The sequence below is a fragment of the Vespula pensylvanica genome, chromosome 3 (genome assembly GCF_014466175.1).
Source record: "Vespula pensylvanica isolate Volc-1 chromosome 3, ASM1446617v1, whole genome shotgun sequence".
Classification (NCBI taxonomy): domain Eukaryota; kingdom Metazoa; phylum Arthropoda; class Insecta; order Hymenoptera; family Vespidae; genus Vespula; species Vespula pensylvanica.
Window position 1 is genome coordinate 9,750,345 of NC_057687.1, and position 19,807 is coordinate 9,770,151.

Genomic DNA, 19,807 nt, shown 5'->3' on the forward strand with positions numbered 1-19,807 from the left:
AGAGAGAGAGAGAAAGAGAGAGAAAGAGAGAGAGAGAGAAAGAGAGAGAGAGAGTACGATGGTATCTACATACGTAGATCTTTATGATTTGCATTAATTGAAAGGCATGCCATGTTAAACGCTCAACACGATCTACCTCTTTGACGATACTAATTGACGAACGGACGATAACTGTGTTCGCAATGTCGGATGTTCCTAGAGTCGAGGTCAAATTTCATTTCTACTATAACCACACTCCGTGTTACGTATCCTTCTCTCTTGTCCAACGTCTGCATGTGTGTAGGTATGTATGTGTGTGTGTGTGTGTGTGTGTGTGTGTTGTATGTGTTTGCGGGCACGCGATGCAGGTCATCTATACTTGCAAGTAAATATTTAAAAACGGTGGTCAGAATTTCGTTTTTCTTTAATTATTACGTACGTAACGTCCGCAGAAATGCAACCGTTTGAATAAAATGAAATGAAAGTGACGTCGATGAAGAAACATTCTTATTGCTATGTCCGAATATATCATATTAATAGTTTTTATAAATCGTTTCGATTCGATTTATCGGGGCGAGGGACGTTCAATTATATTTTTGAATTTAATATATAATCATTTGTTTTCTCTCTCTCTCTCTCTCTCTTTCTCTCTCTTTTTCTCTCTCTCTTTACAGATGATTTGTAAATTTTATTCGAATATAGATAGAATCCCATCGAATTCATTCTGTCCTATATATATATATATATATATATATATATATATATATATATATTTTCACTTCGTCCATTAATAATGTATATAACTAACGGGAAATCGCTCAATAATTTTGGTAATTAAATTTTGATTATACGAATGATACGAATCATAACGAGAACTCGATAAGTGTATAATTATTATATTTTACACGTTATCAACGTGATTAGAGATTTCGAACGTTCTATTATTCTCTAGAATTTGATCGAGAGCGTGATAAAAAAAAAAAAAGAAAAAGAAAGCGAGACAAAAAAGGAGGAATAAATAAAAAAGAAGAAAGAAAAAGAAAGAAAGAAGGAAAGAAAGAAAGAAAGGAAAGAAAAATGAAAAGAAAAGAAGTAAAAAAGAAATAAAGAAATAAATACCAAAGAAAACGAAATCAGGTAAGTGAATACACGTAACTACCTACCTGCTTTAAGCAAATAGTCCCAAGTTGAAATTGTCTCTTGGCTGGAGAATTTTGTATAATTACTCTCGCATTTAATCTTCCCATACGCCTTACAATTTCCCAAGCGAGATGGAAAAACCAACTTTCTCAACGTTCCAAAGTCCATTTACAGAAGAAATAATTTCTAACTTCTCGAACGAGCTAAGTAAGTACATAATATCAAGATTTCCTATATGGATATTATTATTTCAGTAATATGATAACGTCCCACTTATTTCTTGTATTTTTTTATTTCATTATCTCTCATCATCGTTTTTCCTATGAGAATTAAAACCTTTTAAGGTATGCGCGAACTAATTAATTTTCTGAACATATTCCGTGACAAAGACTCTACGATCGCAATGTTATCGGGTCCGTGCTTCGACGGAAGTATGTTCTCGTCTCTCCTGGAGCATTTCAATGTCGATTACAGGACATTGAACAGGATATTTGTCGACATTGAAATCGATTCGATTGCACCACGTGAATGAAAAGTTTTTTCTTCATCTTCATTCTCATCTTCGTCTTCTTATTATTCTTATTTTTCTAAACTCTCACGAATTTCTTTCTTTCCTTTCCTTTCCCGTTTTCTTTTTTTTTTTCTTTTTCTTTTTTAATCGTCGTTTACATCCTTAGACGAAAAAAAAAAAAACTATTATATACAAATAGTGGTCGGTGATATCTTTTTTCTCCCACGTCCAAACTCAATTTCGAATGAATCTAATTTTTGCGAAAGATTTTAATTGGATTTCGTATTTCGTATCGCAGCTCGTAATCGTACTCGTAACCGTTGATAAATCGCTATTCGATATTTTTGAATTATGGGCAGCATGTATTTAAGTGGATAAAGTCTGAATAGATGATTATTAAAATGGATGTGACGAAGTGTGGAGGACGAGGTTAAGAGAGCGAAATAAAAGCGGGAGAGGGTGAGGATATTAGGTGGATAGGAGGGAAGGGCGTGAGGCGACAACGAAGAAATTTTCAATGTCTCGTGCGCAAAAGTCGACTTATTTTATAAGTTGGTTGAACTCGTTTGAAGAATATATATATATATATATATATATATATATATATGTATGATCGATTTTCTTTTTTATCCCCTTCTAATTTTCTAATATTGACTTCCGCGGCGACAATCAACGGTGAAAAATATATTGAGTGCTTCTCGATGATCCCCGTTCTAGGTGAATTTAAATCGATATTGAATTTCTGAACGAAGGGAAGTAGGAGCTATTCAAGTTAGATTAAAAAAATGTAAATTAAAGGGATCGTCTCGCGAATTAAAAAGACGAAGAAAGCTGATCGATTTTTTTGTTTGATCTCGATCAATAGTTAAGAACTATATATACATATATATTTATACATGTATATATATATATATATATATATATATATATATAAAATTTGTTCCTTTCAATACGAACAAGTTTATACTTAAAATATTCATCTTACTGTTGTATCGCAATCTGTTACAAAAAATTGTTTATTATTTTCTCCCTATAACGTAACGATTTCGAAATACATTCAACGAATAGGATAGCACGAAATTAAATCTTTAATATATCCATAAGTTTTCGTTGAATGAAAATTTGTGAAAATGGAAAAATCGCGATTTGCGGAAGTTACGAATTAGAGAAAAATATAGAAACGCGTATCGATCCTTCCGAGTTTCACGACCGCTTTCACGAACGTTTTGAACGGTCTTCCTTTATTCTATAAAACGGGTGTTGACCCGATGGAATATTTGTCCAAAATAAAACTTGGAAATAGTCCGGTTGGTTCTATTCGTGTAGTTTCATTAACCGACGTTATAAATCGTTGATCACTTTGTTCTCTCATCTAGCTACGTGAATTCGTTTCTTTCTATGTATTTTTCGAAGCTGGAATCGAATGTCTCGTTGCAATACGAGACACAGAGAGATGTTCCAATGAACGAATATATATATATATATATATATATATATATATATATATATATATATATATAAAACGTGGTTTCCGTTTTTTATAAAACTACGCACCATAGAAAAATAATATAGTTAAAATCTTCTCTCTCTTTCTCTCTCTCTCTCTCTCTCTCTCTCTCTCTTTCTCTCTCTCTTTCTATATATATAACAAAAGTTAGAAGAATCGAGGACTGACGGACTAATCTTGCAGACAGTTTGTATAGATATTTATCGTGCTTTAATTAGCTCGCTAATTTAAAGTTCCAACTACTACTGCGATAGAACTCGCTCGTTAATTCTTAACGTTGGCTCGCATTTTACTTTACGGCTAAAGCGTCATAATTCTTCGGACAGCTGCTTCCTCGGTCGTTGCAAAGTTGCACAAAGGAATTATATATAATCCGTGATGGGTGGGGGTGTAATAGGAGGAGGAGGGGAGGGGGAGAGGGCGGGAAGGGGCGGAGTAGTAAGGAGAGGGTTATAGTAGAAATGAAAGAGGATGGCAAAAGAGCAAAGAGCGATCCAATAAGCTTATGTAAGCTAAAATCACAGTCGGTAGAAGGGCGCGTTGATATAAGATCACGGTGAACGTCCATGAATATGCAATCCTCTAGGGACATAGTAATGTCGTTCTACACGTGGAGAGCTGCGTTAACTCGTTACTCCTTGGTGCATTAACGACTGTCGTTTCGTTACGGTACCAGCAAAATTTTCGTCTACTCTTGGGAATACATGTAGGTATTTCTCTCTTCATTCTCCAACTTACCTTTCGTGAGTCGATTAACTTGAATCGGCTAATTCTCCCACAAGATCCTTCTTATCATTGTTCTTACATCTCGATTAAGCTTATATCTTAAATAAAGAGGGATATACTTGGTGTGGACGGAAAAGGAAAAAAGAGAGAAAGGAAAAAGATAAGAAGGGAGAAAGAAAACGAAAGGAAAATTGTAGATAAGAGAAGTTTATGTCGTCAAATGTATGCGCGTAATTTCTGGCTGGATAATTACTTGCATATGTATGTATGTATGTATGTATGTATGTATGTATGTATGTATGTATGTGTATATGTATATATTATTTTGCTTTTTAACGTTTCTTTTCGTAAGCATTTATTCGGTCAATACCTACCCATGTTTGGTTATTCAACGTATGTATTTACAAGCACATAAAAGATAGAAGAGTTAATGAGAACGTATTTATATTTGAAAGTATAATATGTATCAAGGTATGAAAAATGAGTTTGCGGAAGCGTCTATAAAGTTAATGCTTTTCATCAAACGATTTTACCCACAAAACGCGCTACAGAATATTTCTGACGTTTAACAAAAAATTGTTTCAACAAAATAAATTAGACCCTTTGAACGAGCGATACGAACAGAAAAAAATAAAAAAAAAAAGGAAAGAAAGAAGGAAAAGAGGATAGAAGAGAGAGAGAGAGAGAGAGAGAGAGAGAGAGAGAGAGAGAGAGAGAGAGAGAGAGAGAGAGAGAGAGAGAGAGAGAGAGAAAGAAATTAGAATACATCGCTCGAACATAATAATTTGAGAAATACTACGAGCGTTAAACGTAATTCGTTTCGTGACAAGGATAATCACGTTAAAATTTCAAACGCGAAAATTTCATTGAACAACGTTGATTATATAGGACCGATTGAATTTGTCTTCTATCTCACGTCGTTCACCTACAACGAATCATTTCTTCGTCGTCGAAAGATTTATGAGATATAGGGCCGTAACGGAAATAGAAAATAATATATTCAAAGTTGAGTATATCCGCGAAGGAAGAGCCAACTCCTCTTACTACTCTCGAGTTTTTCCATTTAGGTACGTGCGATTTATCTGTCGGCTTTACGAATTTTCTTTCAGAGAACGTGAAAGGATCGAAGGGTAGATACGTACGATAGTAGATATTAATGTTATTCGAAAGTATCGTAGAAAAAAAGATAATACATTGTTGGACGTGACAAAAGAAAATTAAATAAAAAAGAAATAAGAAGGAGGAATGAAAGAAAGGAAAAAAGAAAAAAAAGAAAAAAAAAAAAGGAACGAGAAATAATAACAATCTCGCGACAAGCGTGGTTTATGGGAATTTCGAGTTCGAACGAAAGTACGACGACGGGGGTAGCACGATTCGTTCTGTGAAAATCGAAAAAGATTCTACGACATTGTGTACGAAAAATTCTTAACACGACTCGCTTGATAAAACTCGTGAGCTTAAACGATCAGAAAAGTTTCAGAAACACGTTAAGTCTGACAATGTGTTTCAGAGAAGTCGCAAAGATCAGTGAACAACCAGAAGAAAGCTCGTAGCACTTCGATGATCCAAGGAAACTTAGTTCTACCAAACATACGCAGTCACATACACATAACTTACATGTAGATCTTGTCTTTATCTGTGACAATACATATACAGAAGCTGTATATATACATACATATATATATATATATATATATATATATACATACACCTTCTGTATACGTATTATATGTACATGTACGTGTTTATGTACTTATACGTATATAAGTACATGTATGTGTTTATGTATACATATGTGTATATATATTCGTGTATCGGAATATGCGTCTGTACAACCAAGAAAAGAAAGAAGAGGAAGAAAGAATGAGAGAGAGAGGGAGAGAGAGAGAGAGAGAGAGAGAGAGAGAAAGAGTTCTCTCTATATATTTCAGTCAATCGATTCCCGTTGTTATTTATTGTTACAATATCTACGTATCGGTGCTACGTAAAAACAAAGGCCAGTCGCGTGCTATTTCCCAAAGCGAAGCTTAATCAAGTTTCTTCGTTAAATCCTTTGCGCGTTCGAAAGCGATTACATTGTTCGCTCCTATTTCGATCTATCGAGATATCGAAGTTCGAATATTCTTCCTTTAAAAAAAGAAACAAAAAAGATGAGAAAAAGAAGAGACAATATTTCTACGATAAATAAGTAACACGATATCCGAGATAATAAGTAAAAAAATACTTCTTTCTCCGATTCCAATGATTTTTCTTTTATGATTTTTTTCTTTTCATTTATTTATTTTATTATTTTTTTCTTTTTCTAGACCTCGTATCACTTAAAATATGATTTACGATCGAACTTCATTATCGCGATTCCGATTTCTCTCTCTCTTTTTTTTCCTTCTATCTTTTTTTTATTTTATTATTCTTTCACCGTCGTTTAAGAGTCCGACTTTTATATAAATCTCGATATATAAATTGTACTTTTACTTCTTACCTTTTACTGTTCATTTTTATTTTCGATTCTTTTTCGCTTGTTGTTCCAACGTTTGTTTTTATTTCGAATCTATGTATGTATGTATGTATTTATATATATATATATGTATATATATATATATATATGTATGTATGTACGCATGTATGTATTCATCTATAAAGAAACGAATAAACATTCATTTCTATCGATACATAGATTGGTACAGTTATTTTTTTCTACACGTTACGAACTGGTTCGATATTTAAAGAATTAAAACGAATCGATTACGTATACGAATATAGAAGTTAGTTCGTTTTGTTTTGTATTGTTTTGCTCCGTTCTGTTCCGTTTTGTTTCGTTTACGAAGTTTCGAGCATCGAAGAAGGATCAATCAACCGTCGAGGCACGATATATATATTTCTTTCAATGATGCTTTTATATATAAAATCTATTATACCATATAGTTATGGAATACAATAGATAGATACGAGAGATACAGGATGGATAAAGGATAAGATAATTTATATCTAAGTTTTACAAGATCGACGCAATTCGGAAAGTTTCCTTATAAAAATTTGCGGAACGCATAATTCCCACATTCCTTCGCGCTATCTACTTCAAAAGTAGTTTCGAACGTTAATGCAAGCACTTTGCCATGCAACTATAATATAAGGTGTTTAGCCATGGGATAAATTTAAACGAGTATAACAAAATCCTTTTTCTTCTTCTTATTTTTTCAAAAAAGTATAGTAAGAAATTAGAAAAGAATGGTAATTTTTTTTTCTTAAACGATATGTCCGTTGTTGGTCGAAAAATTTTAAAAAGAACTATACTAATTTTTCTCGACAAATTTTTCGTGCATACATACATATGTGTGTGTGTGTGTGTGTGTGTGTGTGTGTATAAAATATATATATATTTTGTCGACAAAAATGATCGTTCTCTTTTTGAACAAATCGACAAAGTTCGACAATGCCGTAAAATCGAGACGAAATCAAATGTTCATGCTTCTCTGTGTTTCTTCGACAATTTCGTATGTATATGTATAAGTAAACTCTTCGAAAGCGTAATTATCGAAGAAGCGAGTTAAGAAGGATAATTAACAGAAACGCGTTGGTCTCCTCTCTCTCTCTCTCTCTCTCTCTCTCTCTCTTTTCTTGTTCATTCTCGTTTTATTCTCTATTCTTGTCTTTTCTTCAGTGTACGTTCGAGACTTCGTAAAGCTTCGACTCATTTAACTTTGGTGACTTTCGAAAGGAAGAGATAGTCATTAGCAATTCTTCGAAAATTATTCGTAAGGATCTTTACGAGATTATAAGGGTTGTAGAAAATTTTACCTTGTAGTATATATTCTAAGAAAAAAAAAAAAAAGATTTAAATCGTAAAAGGATAGAAGTTACGAAATGTCAAGTTTTATACATACATACATACCTACATACAAACATACATACCTATCCATATACATACGAATATACATATATACACACACACACACACATATATATATATACATTCACGTGTTCGTACGTACGTATGTATTTATTTATTTATCTATGTAGTACCGAGATGAAAGGTTAACGAAAACTTTCTTGGATATCGGTATCGATGCTGACACGTGACGAACAATTTAGAATGTCGACGCGATAATATATACACATGCTCACAGACGCACACATATATATATATATATATAATATGTATATAAAATATGTATATATAATATGTATATATATGTATATATATATATGTATTTACGATGGTGACACCGTCACGTAGCTCTTCAACGTGACTAGATGCCATGGAGGAGGTAAGACGTGTCAGAGGAGAAGGAGGAAGAGGAGGTGGGGGTGGTGGTGGTGGTGGAGGATGGTAGCTTACAGGAGGAAGAGCGTTCGTAGAATTTGTTACGAGGGCTAGTGCACACGACTGTAAAAGCGCCCGAAGATAAATGAGACGTCCAAAACGTTATTTTCGTTCTCTCTCTCTCTCTCTCTCTCTCTCTCTCTCTCTCTCTCTCTCTCTCTCTCTTTTTCTCTTTCTTTTCCTTTCTCTTTCCCCTTCTCTTCTTTCCTCTCTCTCTCTCTCTTTCCTTCTTCTATCTCTTCTACGCTTTCCTTTTTTTTAACTTACTAAATAGGATTTAAAGCATACTCAACGAACAATTATTTTCTGGTAATCTTAACACTCGTTCGCGCTTTATTAGATTTATTAATGTTTAACAACCGAGAATTGACTTTAAACGAGCATTTAGATTTACATTTTGAAATCGCGTTAATCGTAATGTATTAGACACATTAATCGAGAAACTCTCGGCTCGATTAGAATTGGAAAATTCTATTAGAATTTCTTAGATAGAACGAATAAACGAACGAACGTACGAATACGTATTTAGATTTTGTTTCATCATAGATGAGATAGTTTTAGTTTCGTTATCGATGTTGATACGATGCGTGTCGACGATTCGGTGATATTAAGTTTAAACGATCATTAGATAAGACCGTGCCAAAAGTTCTAATATTCTTTTGACAAGGTAATCTAGATGATTATGATATATACTCTTGGATTTATGAAGTTCCTGTTCTTCGTTTATTCGATCAATAAAAAACTATCGTCGATTAAAGCTCGAAGTTAAAAAACAACATCGGTTCGTCGGGGGTCGAACGATTGTAAATAAAAATAAAAAAGAAAAAAAGAGAAAAGATAGAGAAAGAGAGAGAGAGAGAGAGAAGAAAAAACCGTAGTAAATAAAGGAGATAATACTTGGGGAAGAAAAAGTGGAAAAAAAAGAAAAAAAAAAAAAGAAGAAAAAAGAAGAACTTGCGACAGGCGATATCGAAGATCGACGAACGAGTAAAACGTTTAAAGCGTTTTACGATAAATATATCCACCGGGAGGAAGAAGGAGGTTCTTAACAAGCGAATCGTTTAAAATAGACAAAATCATGTAGGAAGTATGTAATAACGGCAAAGGATTTCTCTCAACACGTCAGCCTTATCCATTCGATAAGCGTACTGGCTTTTCGTTACATTCTGTGCAGCCCACCACTGACCTACACTTCTTTCACTGACATGAGTGACGTACATATATACGCATATCCAGACACACGTAGGCAGTTATATAAATATATAACAGAGGAGACAGTAGGTGAGGTTTAGAGAAAGAGTAAGAGTAAGAGAAAGAGAAAGAGAAAGAGAAAGAGAAATATACACAGAGAAAATTGTGAATATATCTGGTTATACATACATACATACATAGATACACACATATATATATACATACATGCGTTACATAGATATGTACTTACATATCTACCTAAAGATACGTGCTCCGAGAGAAAAGCACGTATTTCGAAACAAACGTTGAAAGAAAAGTCGAGATATCGAAATGGGTTAACCATAAAGTCCGAATAAACCGTCAGTATTCGTGCTGACAATAGCTATGACTGACTTTGTTTTGAGGGATACGCACGAATAGGGGTAAGGAGGGAGGAGGGATGGCGGGGATGTTCCATCGATACGAACGGAATAGAAAATTGCTTATGGCAGATGTGTGCCGTTCGTAGAAATATTTCGAACGATCCTCGAGGGTTACTCCAGCGCCAGACTCTTTTCCCGTGATATTTTTTTAGAAAGACATAAAGAAAAAAAAAAAAAGATTAAAATAGAAAAACAACGAAAAGAAAAAGTAGGAAATTTATAAAAGAGTGATACGTTTTAGTGTTTCCTTTCGAAGTGAGGAAATTATCAAAAATTTCGATCAGACTTTTAGCGACGTACATGGTTCGAGTTTTGTAAAAAAAAAAAAAAAAAAAAAAAAAAACAAGAAAGAAAAAGAAAAAGGACAAAAATTTGAACCTTGTAAAAAGTAATTCGTTTTGTTGTTAAATTATGTTACTCGAGTGTTGATATTTCTCGTTCAATAGTACATCTTTATTCTTATCTCTCTCTCTCTCTCTCTCTCTCTCTCTCTTTATCTGTTATCTTTCATTCATATGTACATTAGCAAAAGGATTCAATCTATTCTTTCTTTTTTTTTTCTTTTTTTTTTCGTCTTTCTTCTTTTGATTTCAGGATATTTTCCACTACCTGCGGTCTACTGTCTCGCTTGGATTTGTCTGGACGTTCTATTTTGTACGGCAAGCATAATGCATCTCTGCACAATAAGCGTCGACCGATATCTGAGCCTACGTTATCCAATGAAATTTGGTCGGAATAAAACGAGACGAAGGGTCATCCTGAAAATAATATTTGTCTGGCTGCTCAGCATCGCCATGAGCTTACCTCTCAGTTTAATGTATTCTAAGGTGAGAGAAGTCACGATTACAAATAAAATTTATTTTTCATATAATTTATATATATATATATAATACTTAAATCTAGCGTAAGGATAATTTTTTATATTATAATAAATCTAGCAGTAATTTTTATTTACTTATCATTCATACCAACAATATATTTTGCATGTAAGTTTTTTCTCAAATATCCGAATCCTTGTGTGCGTATGCCTGTATGTATATTCTATCTATTTTCATTTTTTATTCAATTTTCCTATTCTTTCTTTTTTCTTCATTACCAACGATACGATGTTAATTTAGATTTAAAATACATCGAGCAAAGAGTAAAAAAAAAGGAGAAGTCAGATCTTAAAAAGTATTTGTTGAATGAGATTTCTATATATTCCTTTTAAGCTTTATACATTGTTTATTATTATAATATCGATGATAAAAGATAGAATAATGTTGGGATGGAAGGGTTAAAAGAAAGGAATTCCGTCTGTTTCCTTATCGTTTCGTAAAGAGATAGATGGATAGATAGACAGATGAAGGGAGAGAATGAGACAACGAAACAGAGAGAAAGAGAGAGAGAGAGAACATCTCAGAATTCCAGGACATTAATTTTCCCCCTTGTTAGCTGTCTCAAGCAGTAGAATTCTCTCTCTCTCTCTCTCTCTCTCTCTCTCTCTCTCTCTCTCTCTCTCTCTCTCTCTCTCTCTCTTTCTAAGGGGAAAGAAGGGTAATGACTACATGTGCGTGCTTTGTGTGCGTACGTTCGCGCATGTGTATGTGTAAAAGAGGAAAAGGCCAAATTTGCGACTTTCGTTTCATTCTTGGGAATTTGCAACGTTGTTGGCGTTATTTGCCAGAGAAAACGAGAACCCAGTATTACCAGAGACTCAAATAGTCTTGGTAAATGTCACAAAATTGGCAGTACATGGTGAACCTTCTCTCTTTCTTTTTCTCTTGATCTTTCTCATATTCTCATTCTCTTTTATATTTCATTTCTACAGAAACGCATTCGATAAACGTTTCAGTTTTACAATGTTCAGTCGCAGGAAATTGTTCCTTCCTTTCGTTAATTTAAAAGGAAGCATTTTTCGTGAAGAGTAGTCGGTAGTAATATTTGTATTACGAGTGTCCTCACTGTTCTGTTATCATCTCGAAATGATACTGACGTTGAAACATTCTCGTAATTGCCCTCGTAAATTACGAAAGAAATGTTAAAATGTATTTACGAAATTAATGTATGTATATTCTCGCGGATATAATGAGAACAGATAAAAATATCAAATGACGTAACTAAGAATAGTTTTTGAAGAAATGAATAACGTTATTACAACGTCTTTGATCAATTTCCATACAAATTGTAATATTCGAAATGAATTTAATCCATGTTATTTATTCAATCGTTCATAAAGCAATTTCGATTGGTAAAATTCGAACAGTATATCGAATAGTATCCGTAACTATACATACGTATATTATTTCGATTATTCGTTATTATACATTCTTTTTAAAAGTATCACAAACGAGAAAGTTTAAGGATTATTATAGAAAAGGTTAACGTAATTTAACTTTTGCTTTTGAAAATAACAAAATATCTAAGCTTTGGTCTATTATCTGGTAATGTCACGTCGGTCACTTAATCCGGATAATCTAATATATATATATATATATATATATATATATATATATATATATATAATATTCAAGGGAATTAATACGAAGGAAAGCTCGAAGCTCCCTTTGGTCTTTCCAACGAGCTATCTCACGTAGCTTTCTCCTTTTCTCTCGAGGGAGCGTTTACCTCGATATTATGTGTAAAATGTACATCGATATTAACAATAATTAGTCAAGACAAGCGTTTGTTCATTCGTTCGTTCATTCCTCCGTTATCTCGTTTAGAAATGATATATGTATAGATAACATCGAACGAAGCCTTCCATTGTAATTAGCATTAAACAAGCAAACTATTCAACTATTTTTACCTATAAAACAATTTCTGAAGCTATTATAGGTTAACAATAATTTTCTATTGTTCTATTCGACAAAATCTACTCGATAAAAGAAACGCGAAAGAAAAGAAAAAGCGGGCAAAAATAAAATAAAATGAAATAAAACGAAAGAAGAAAAACTCACGAAACTACCATGTATTTACTTGAAACGTAATTTCGTCGGTTGGTTAAAAGGGGTGAGACGTGCGTGCGAAACGAGAATAATGTTACTTATGAGTTACCAAAGAGTCTGAAATATCGAAAATAGCAATTTTCTACGTAAGGATTTAACGAGTAGTAAACGCGAAAGAAAGGAAAGAAATATAATTATAAAGAGAGATGAGGAACGTGTGCTTTTCTAAAATGGGATCAAAATCGATAGAAAAGTTTTTCTTAATGGTTACGATTTTCTCTCTCTCTCTATTATATATATATATATATATATATATATATATATATATATATATATATAATAGGAACTTTGTTCACCTTGTTTTCGTATTCTACTGAAAATATCCATTTGCATTCGTGATCCTGTGTCGTAGTTAAAAAACATAGTTAAAAATGTAATCACGTAAATTCTTTGATGATGCTCGCGTAACTACTGCAGATATTTCGCACATTATACAATTCCTTTTGTCACGAATATCGGAGAAATATCTTTCGGTGGTTGTACAAAAGAGAGATAGAGAGAGAGAGAGAGAGAGAGAGAGAGAGAGAGAGAGAGAGAGAGAGAGAGAGAGAGAAAATAATTCGATTCTCTCACTCGTATACGTTTTATGCACGGGTACTCTTTTATTACAAGTAACTACCTTCTCTTTCCTAGTGTATTCTATTTAATGTATATAAGTACGTATGTACAGATATCTATATAATATTATATCGCAGATGGGCAATCATCAAGATGATACTTTTTACAAAGGGGTGTCTTGTAACTACACTCGAAATATCGATTTCCAGTGCATTTAGATAGAAGATAGAAAAAGAGACAGAGAGAGACAGAGAGAGAAAGTGAGTTAATAAGCACAGAGCTTTTCATCGACATCAGACAGTCGCTATCATATTTTTCCATTCGTTCGAGACGCTATGAAGCGTATTATCGACAGGCACAGGAGCGAAGCTTTAGCCGACGTCATTCCCTAGAAATGTATGAAGATCTAAGGCTATAACTCTCGGTATGGAGATTTTCGACGTTCGCGTGGATCGTAAATATTTGATTTAGGGTCGAAAAAAGAAAAGAAAAGAAAAGAAAAGGAAAAGAAAAATAAAAAACATCGTTTCTATCGAGATATATTTGTTCAACGACTACGATAACTCTCCTGTAATGAAACGTATAATAATATAATAATCATTATATTTGAATCCATTAGTTAATCTCAAAAGAAATATCAAATTTCAAATTAAATTAGTTAACGTTGGTTTGTACAATTAGATTTTCGACGTTCGCGTGGATCGTAAGAATTTGATTTAGCGTTCTAAAAAAAGATAAAAAAAAAAAAAAAAAGGAAGAATAAATAAATAAACGGAAAAGAGAGAAGAAAAAATAAACAGATCGTTTCTATAGAGATATATTTTTTCAACGACTACGATAAATCTTCTGTAATGAAACGGATAATATAATATAATAATCATTATATTTGAATCCATTAGTTAATTTCAAAAGAAATATCAAATTTCAAATTAAATTAAACAACGTTGGTTTGTACAATTAGATTTCCGACGTTCCCGTGGATCGTAAATATTTCAATCAAGGGTTCAAAAAGAAAAGAAGAAGAATAAAAAAAAAAGGGACAAAAAAAGGAAAAAGAAAAATAAAAAGATCGTTTCTCTTACAAATTACGATAGCTTTTCTCTAATCGAACAAGATAACAATATAATAATCATTGTATTTGCATCTATTAGTTAATTCCAATATAAATATCAAATTTCAAATCAAATTAGACAATGTTGGTCTCTACAATTAGATACCAGGAGAGAATTAGAAAATAGATGGTGGTTTCATTGGTTCAATGAATTTCGGATAATCGGAGTACTTGGTTGACCTAGCGTGAAGCCAACGAAATTCAAATATGGTCTTTGTACGATAACGTTACGCATAATGTACGTCCACAGAAAGCTAAACGTAAATCGATGATAATAAACGATGCACGAGTACGAAATACATAAATACCTATGTACATCGCAAGGGTCGTGGTACTACCTGCTTATCACGTATTCATCGTACGTGCGTTTCATCCATGACAAAACGATTATGTTACAAAGCGAGCTTCATAATATCCGTTTATTCTTCTTCTTCTTTTTGTTCTTTTTATTTTCTTTCCTTCGAAATCGTCATCGAAATTTCTATGAAAATAAAACGGATCTTTTTATAATCATTGAATTTCATACCTACCTTTAACGATAACGTTCAATCCATTTTTACGTATCTTCGTTAATCCATTTTATATTATATTAATAAAATAAAAATAACTCGATAACAGTATAACATTTTTTTAAATTATTAATTAAATTATTAAAGTAAATATTTTATTACTGATTATGCACAATTAAACTGATCAACGAGTTAACGTAATTACTATATTTTTGATATTGATACGTTTAACATAAATAATTCGTCATCGTTCAAAACGATGATCTCAAAAAAAAAAACAGAGAGAGAGAGAGAGAGAGAGAGAGAGAGAGAGAGAGAGAGAGAGAGAGAAAGAGAGAAGGAAAGGGGCATTTTATTGCAATGAGCTACGCTCGGACGTTTGCACAAATTATTATTTTTTTTTTATTATTATGTTAAAATCCAAAAATGAATCGTCGATTATTATGTCGAAGAAGCATAGTTTTATTTCTCTCGTTCGACGTATCCGAAGTAAAAGTATCACTCTAGAACGGTGTACTGAAAAAAATACAAATAAAAAAAAAAAAAAAAAATAAAAAAAAAGACGAAAGATGAAACAATACTTAAGAGACGTTAATTAAAAAATGGAAATGCTTCTCGCTACAAATTGTTGATTGAATGTTTTACGTTTACGCGAATGAACGTACAAAGGAAACACGTACGTATATACGTGTATATGTATGTATGTACCTATATATGTCAGAGACGAACGAACGATCGACTTATTATTACGATGAGCGAGAGAGAAAAATTGATTAGTATATCGCGTTGTCCATTTAATCTTCTGTATATTCAAACGGTTCCGGCGGATCTGCTTCCTTTTCTTCATCAGGTTTTGGTCCGAATGCTAAAACATAAAAATCAAAGGTTCGAAGGTCGATACGATTCGTAATACAGTTGCGACGTTCCAAGACTAACCGGGTTAAGTAATTGATTTTAATCACGGTCGAATCTATCTTAATTAAATAGTCCATTAGCGGTTAGTGTTGAAACTTTCAAAGACGGAATTTCACTTCCCTTCGGAGAATAATAATTGAAAGATGTAAAAGAATAATTCTTTTATCGTTCGACTTTTATTCTTTTTTTCTTTCATTTCTCTTTGTTATTCTTTTTTTTTTCATTTCGATATTAAGAAGATAATCGGGCAAAATTATATCCCTTCGAAAAGGAAAATCTCGTTAAAAAACATATATATATATATATATATATATATATATGAAATATAAAAAATATATGTATAAAAATATAAATTATTGTATCTTACCGGCGACTGGCTCAACCAGTTCCTCTTCAGTGTCCCCTTGAATATGCTTAACCATAACGATCCCACCAATTTGAAGATCCTTCACCGGTACGTAATGGCTACCATCGACCAATTGAATGACCTTCAATTGTTGCCGCAAAACTCTTGCTGGATTTTGAAGAATCTCAAAGTTTGGTTCTGGTTCCTTCTTTTCTTTTTCACCCTTTTCCGCGTCGTCTTTACCCTTCTTATCGACCCTATCCTTGGTATCCTTAACCTCCTTCTCTTCTTTCTCTTTCTTTTTTTCATCCTTCTCTTTCGGAGCAGCTGCCGTTGATTCCTTAACGTCGACGCTCTCCTTCGTCTCTACCACCGCGGGTGGATCCTTTAAACGATATATTAATTCTTATAAGTATCGTATATTAATCTTGAAAAAAAATCTATTTTATCTCTTGGTTAACTTACAAAGGATAAAGGAAATAATTCGTACGAACGAATGAAAGAACGAACGAACGAATAAACGAACGAACGAAATGACATCTGACTTTTAAAAACTACAAAGGTATAAGTCAATATTGACTGTTATATGTTTTATAAGTCGAGATAAAATAACGCGGTTTCTAGGAAACTTTTAAATATATATATATATATATGCACACATACACACATAGAAAGATCGTTTTTAAAGAGACAGCGAGGAAAAGAGAGAAAAACAGGAAATAAAAGAGAATGACGTTTTTTAGTAATTGTAAATGTCAGATTACGTGGAGTTTTTATTATTGCATCTGTATTGTTAATTGAAAAACGAGCTCGGTTTCAAATAATATAGAGTTAATAATGCGTATCAATTAATGGATTTTTTTGTTTTATTTAATAAAAAGGAAAGAGAGAAAGAGAGAGAAAAAAGAAGAAACAAAAGAATTTCTGCCTTACCACGTCCATTTTCTCGTGCGAGTCACGTGCTCTTCTCTCAGATTCCTTCCTACGCGCTCGTGCAGCGATACTGAGTACAGCGGTAGTGACCTTTTCCCTTTCCTCGCGTTTTTTCTCTTCGAGTGGTGCTGGATACGCGTAGATACTCGGCCGTGCATTCGAACGCACCTCCATCTTTGGCATTTTTAATTGAGCATTCAAAGCGATCAAGCAAGTAGGTGTAAATGCTAGAGCAAGACAATGGGCTAATGGGAACCAATACCAATACTGGGTGAAGACAAGGGCGCCAACGACTGCTAACATATTCGTGTGACCTGTTCTGGATTGGAGTGAAACAGTCACGTTGCGACCACCTAGAAGAGAGAGAGAGAAAAAAAAGAAAAATTTAGTTAATTGACAGGTGTACGTAAAAAAGATCTTTTTTTACGTTTTACAAAGTTACAAGATAAACTATGAAAATCGAGATGTTTTGAGGACGGATCAGAACGTTTTGTAAATAAAAAAAAAACAAAAAAAAAAAAACAAAAATAATAAAAAAGAAATAAAAAAAGAAAAGAAAGAAGTTTTCCGAGACACTGAACGTGATTTAGCTCGAGGCTACTTTATAATCTCTTTGAAAGTTCTCTAGTCTAAGCAAACCGTCCATATTCTCCGACTCGACGAAGAGAAGATTAGAGAGTTTCGATCGTCTTACCAGCATCGATGATACCCTGGGCAAGAATAGCACCGAACTTGGCCATGACGTCCTCGTGCTTATCGACGACCACCTTAGCGTAAAGAGCACGGAAATCCTTTACGCGGGAACAGGTCGCTTCGGTCTGTTGAATGAGGATCATTGCCGAGGCTATCAACGCTCCCTGTCTAACGAAGTTCACAGGATCGTTCGTCATTGGATCTAAGAGTGCTATTGCCTCTTTCAGGCCGGTTCCAGCACAGGCAATTCCCAGAGCCATTGCAGCGCCATATCGAACGTGAGGATTATAACTCTCGGCCAACAAAGACACTACGCTTGGACATTGCTCGGGTGTTCTGAAAAAAAAAAGAAAATAAAAAAAATAATAATCAAACGAAATCGTTACTTGAAACATTTTACGAAGGTCATGAAAAAGTATGTCTTTTAATATTTATTCCTTGTAAGAAAAAATAAAGAAGAAAAATGTTTCGAAGCATGATATCGAATACTTTTTCAATTATACAGTTATCTCGATATCAATTATAAATCACAATATAAGAATTATCGTCAATGATTAAAGCAATTCTCAAGAAGGAGATGGTTAACAAAATACGTTCTAATATTCGAATTCAGGAGACGTAAACAAAACGGTCGCGTACACTAAGCCCGTTATAGATGCACGGGACTTTCAGTTATTGGTTGACTAACGATGGTCAATTGTTGAATTTAGGAAGGAATTTACATAGTTCGTTGTTAGAACTTGTTTCGATTTCCCGTTTAGTAAAGCGTTAAGTTAGTGTATTTGAAGGATTGTGAATGTGTTTCTGGATCCGATATCTACGTAACTATGTAAACGTATATTTCTTTACGTTTTCTGACTCGTTTGTTCGAACGCGAATCGTGCAAGTAAAATTTTTATTCGAAATTTAACCCGATTAAAGCCGCCGAGGATTCTGGAAATCGATTTTTCTGTCCAACATTTTGACATATGTACATAACGAATATACATAAACAATCGAGGACACTTGTTAAATAGTCCAGTGTATATAATAATTATAACAGTATCTTATATATTTGATATTATCATTTCGCATCCTATTCTATCGTCTTCCTACTCGATTTTTGTTTTCTTTTTTCTTTTTTTTTTATCTTCATTTTTTTATCAAAAATAATCGGAATTACGTAAGTTCAAAGATTACGATCAAACTATCGAGTTTGTTTGATCGATCAAATACTTTTATCGATTGTTTCAGGATCACAACTCCGTGTTGGTCGACGGTGCGTGCCAAATACCAGATCCTTTGTATAAACTGATTGGTAGCATAATCTGCTTCTACATACCGCTAGGTGTCATGCTACTAACATATGCATTGACGGTGAGACTGTTGGCCAAACAGAGACAGAATATCGGTGGAACTACTGGTTGGTCATCGGGATGGTTGGGTGGTCCACAAGGTACATCCACGGGAGGTTAGTGTATTATCAGGTACAGCGACCTGTGTCTTATTTATTATGTCGTCGATCGTACATTTCAATAAATTATCTCGTTCAATTATATATTCTCTAACGAACTAACATAATAGGTCATCGTTGATTACTAATATAAGTGAGTTTCATCGGCAACTTAATTAACCTGTTTTCTCGACCATCCTGGATACGAATAATAACTTTGTTACATGAATAATCTAATGGGAACGATTGCTGAGAGAAGTTTAATTAACTATCAAATAAACATACTCCCTTTTTGTTCAATTGTTTTTATTCATTTTTTAATTTTTCGTTTTGTTTCGTTTTGTTCGTTTGTTCCTTCGTTCGTTCGTTCGTTCGTTTGTTTTCTCTCTCTCTCTCTCTCTCTCTCTCTCTTTTTTTAAAATCTATTTATTTATCGTCCGCGACAAATTTCGATTCTACCGGTAAGGAAAAGTAATGTTAGTTAGAACCTTTTAGAATAGAGCTATAGATTTTCACGAAATTGCGA

At 33.3% G+C, this 19,807-nt stretch overlaps 2 protein-coding genes across 5 annotated transcripts in view; one reads left to right on the plus strand and one right to left on the minus strand.

Annotated features, from left to right (window-relative positions):
- The window catches only part of LOC122627492 (alpha-2A adrenergic receptor), a 67,087-nt gene that overhangs the window by 28,410 nt on the left and 18,870 nt on the right, over positions 1–19,807 (plus strand). For all 3 annotated transcript variants that reach the window (XM_043808616.1, XM_043808615.1, XM_043808614.1), the window contains exons 2-3: positions 10,392–10,624; positions 19,083–19,299. In XM_043808616.1, coding sequence (XP_043664551.1) covers positions 10,466–10,624; positions 19,083–19,299 — 376 coding nt within the window. In that variant the 5' untranslated portion in view covers positions 10,392–10,465. The remainder of the gene's footprint in view (positions 1–10,391; positions 10,625–19,082; positions 19,300–19,807) is intronic.
- LOC122627490 (26S proteasome non-ATPase regulatory subunit 1) overlaps positions 15,340–19,807 on the minus strand; it is a 57,322-nt gene continuing 52,854 nt past the window's right edge. For both annotated transcript variants that reach the window (XM_043808612.1, XM_043808611.1), the window contains exons 11-14: positions 17,851–18,185; positions 17,157–17,509; positions 16,245–16,608; positions 15,340–15,827 (exon numbers count right to left, since the gene is read on the minus strand). In XM_043808612.1, coding sequence (XP_043664547.1) covers positions 15,757–15,827; positions 16,245–16,608; positions 17,157–17,509; positions 17,851–18,185 — 1,123 coding nt within the window. In that variant the 3' untranslated portion in view covers positions 15,340–15,756. The remainder of the gene's footprint in view (positions 15,828–16,244; positions 16,609–17,156; positions 17,510–17,850; positions 18,186–19,807) is intronic.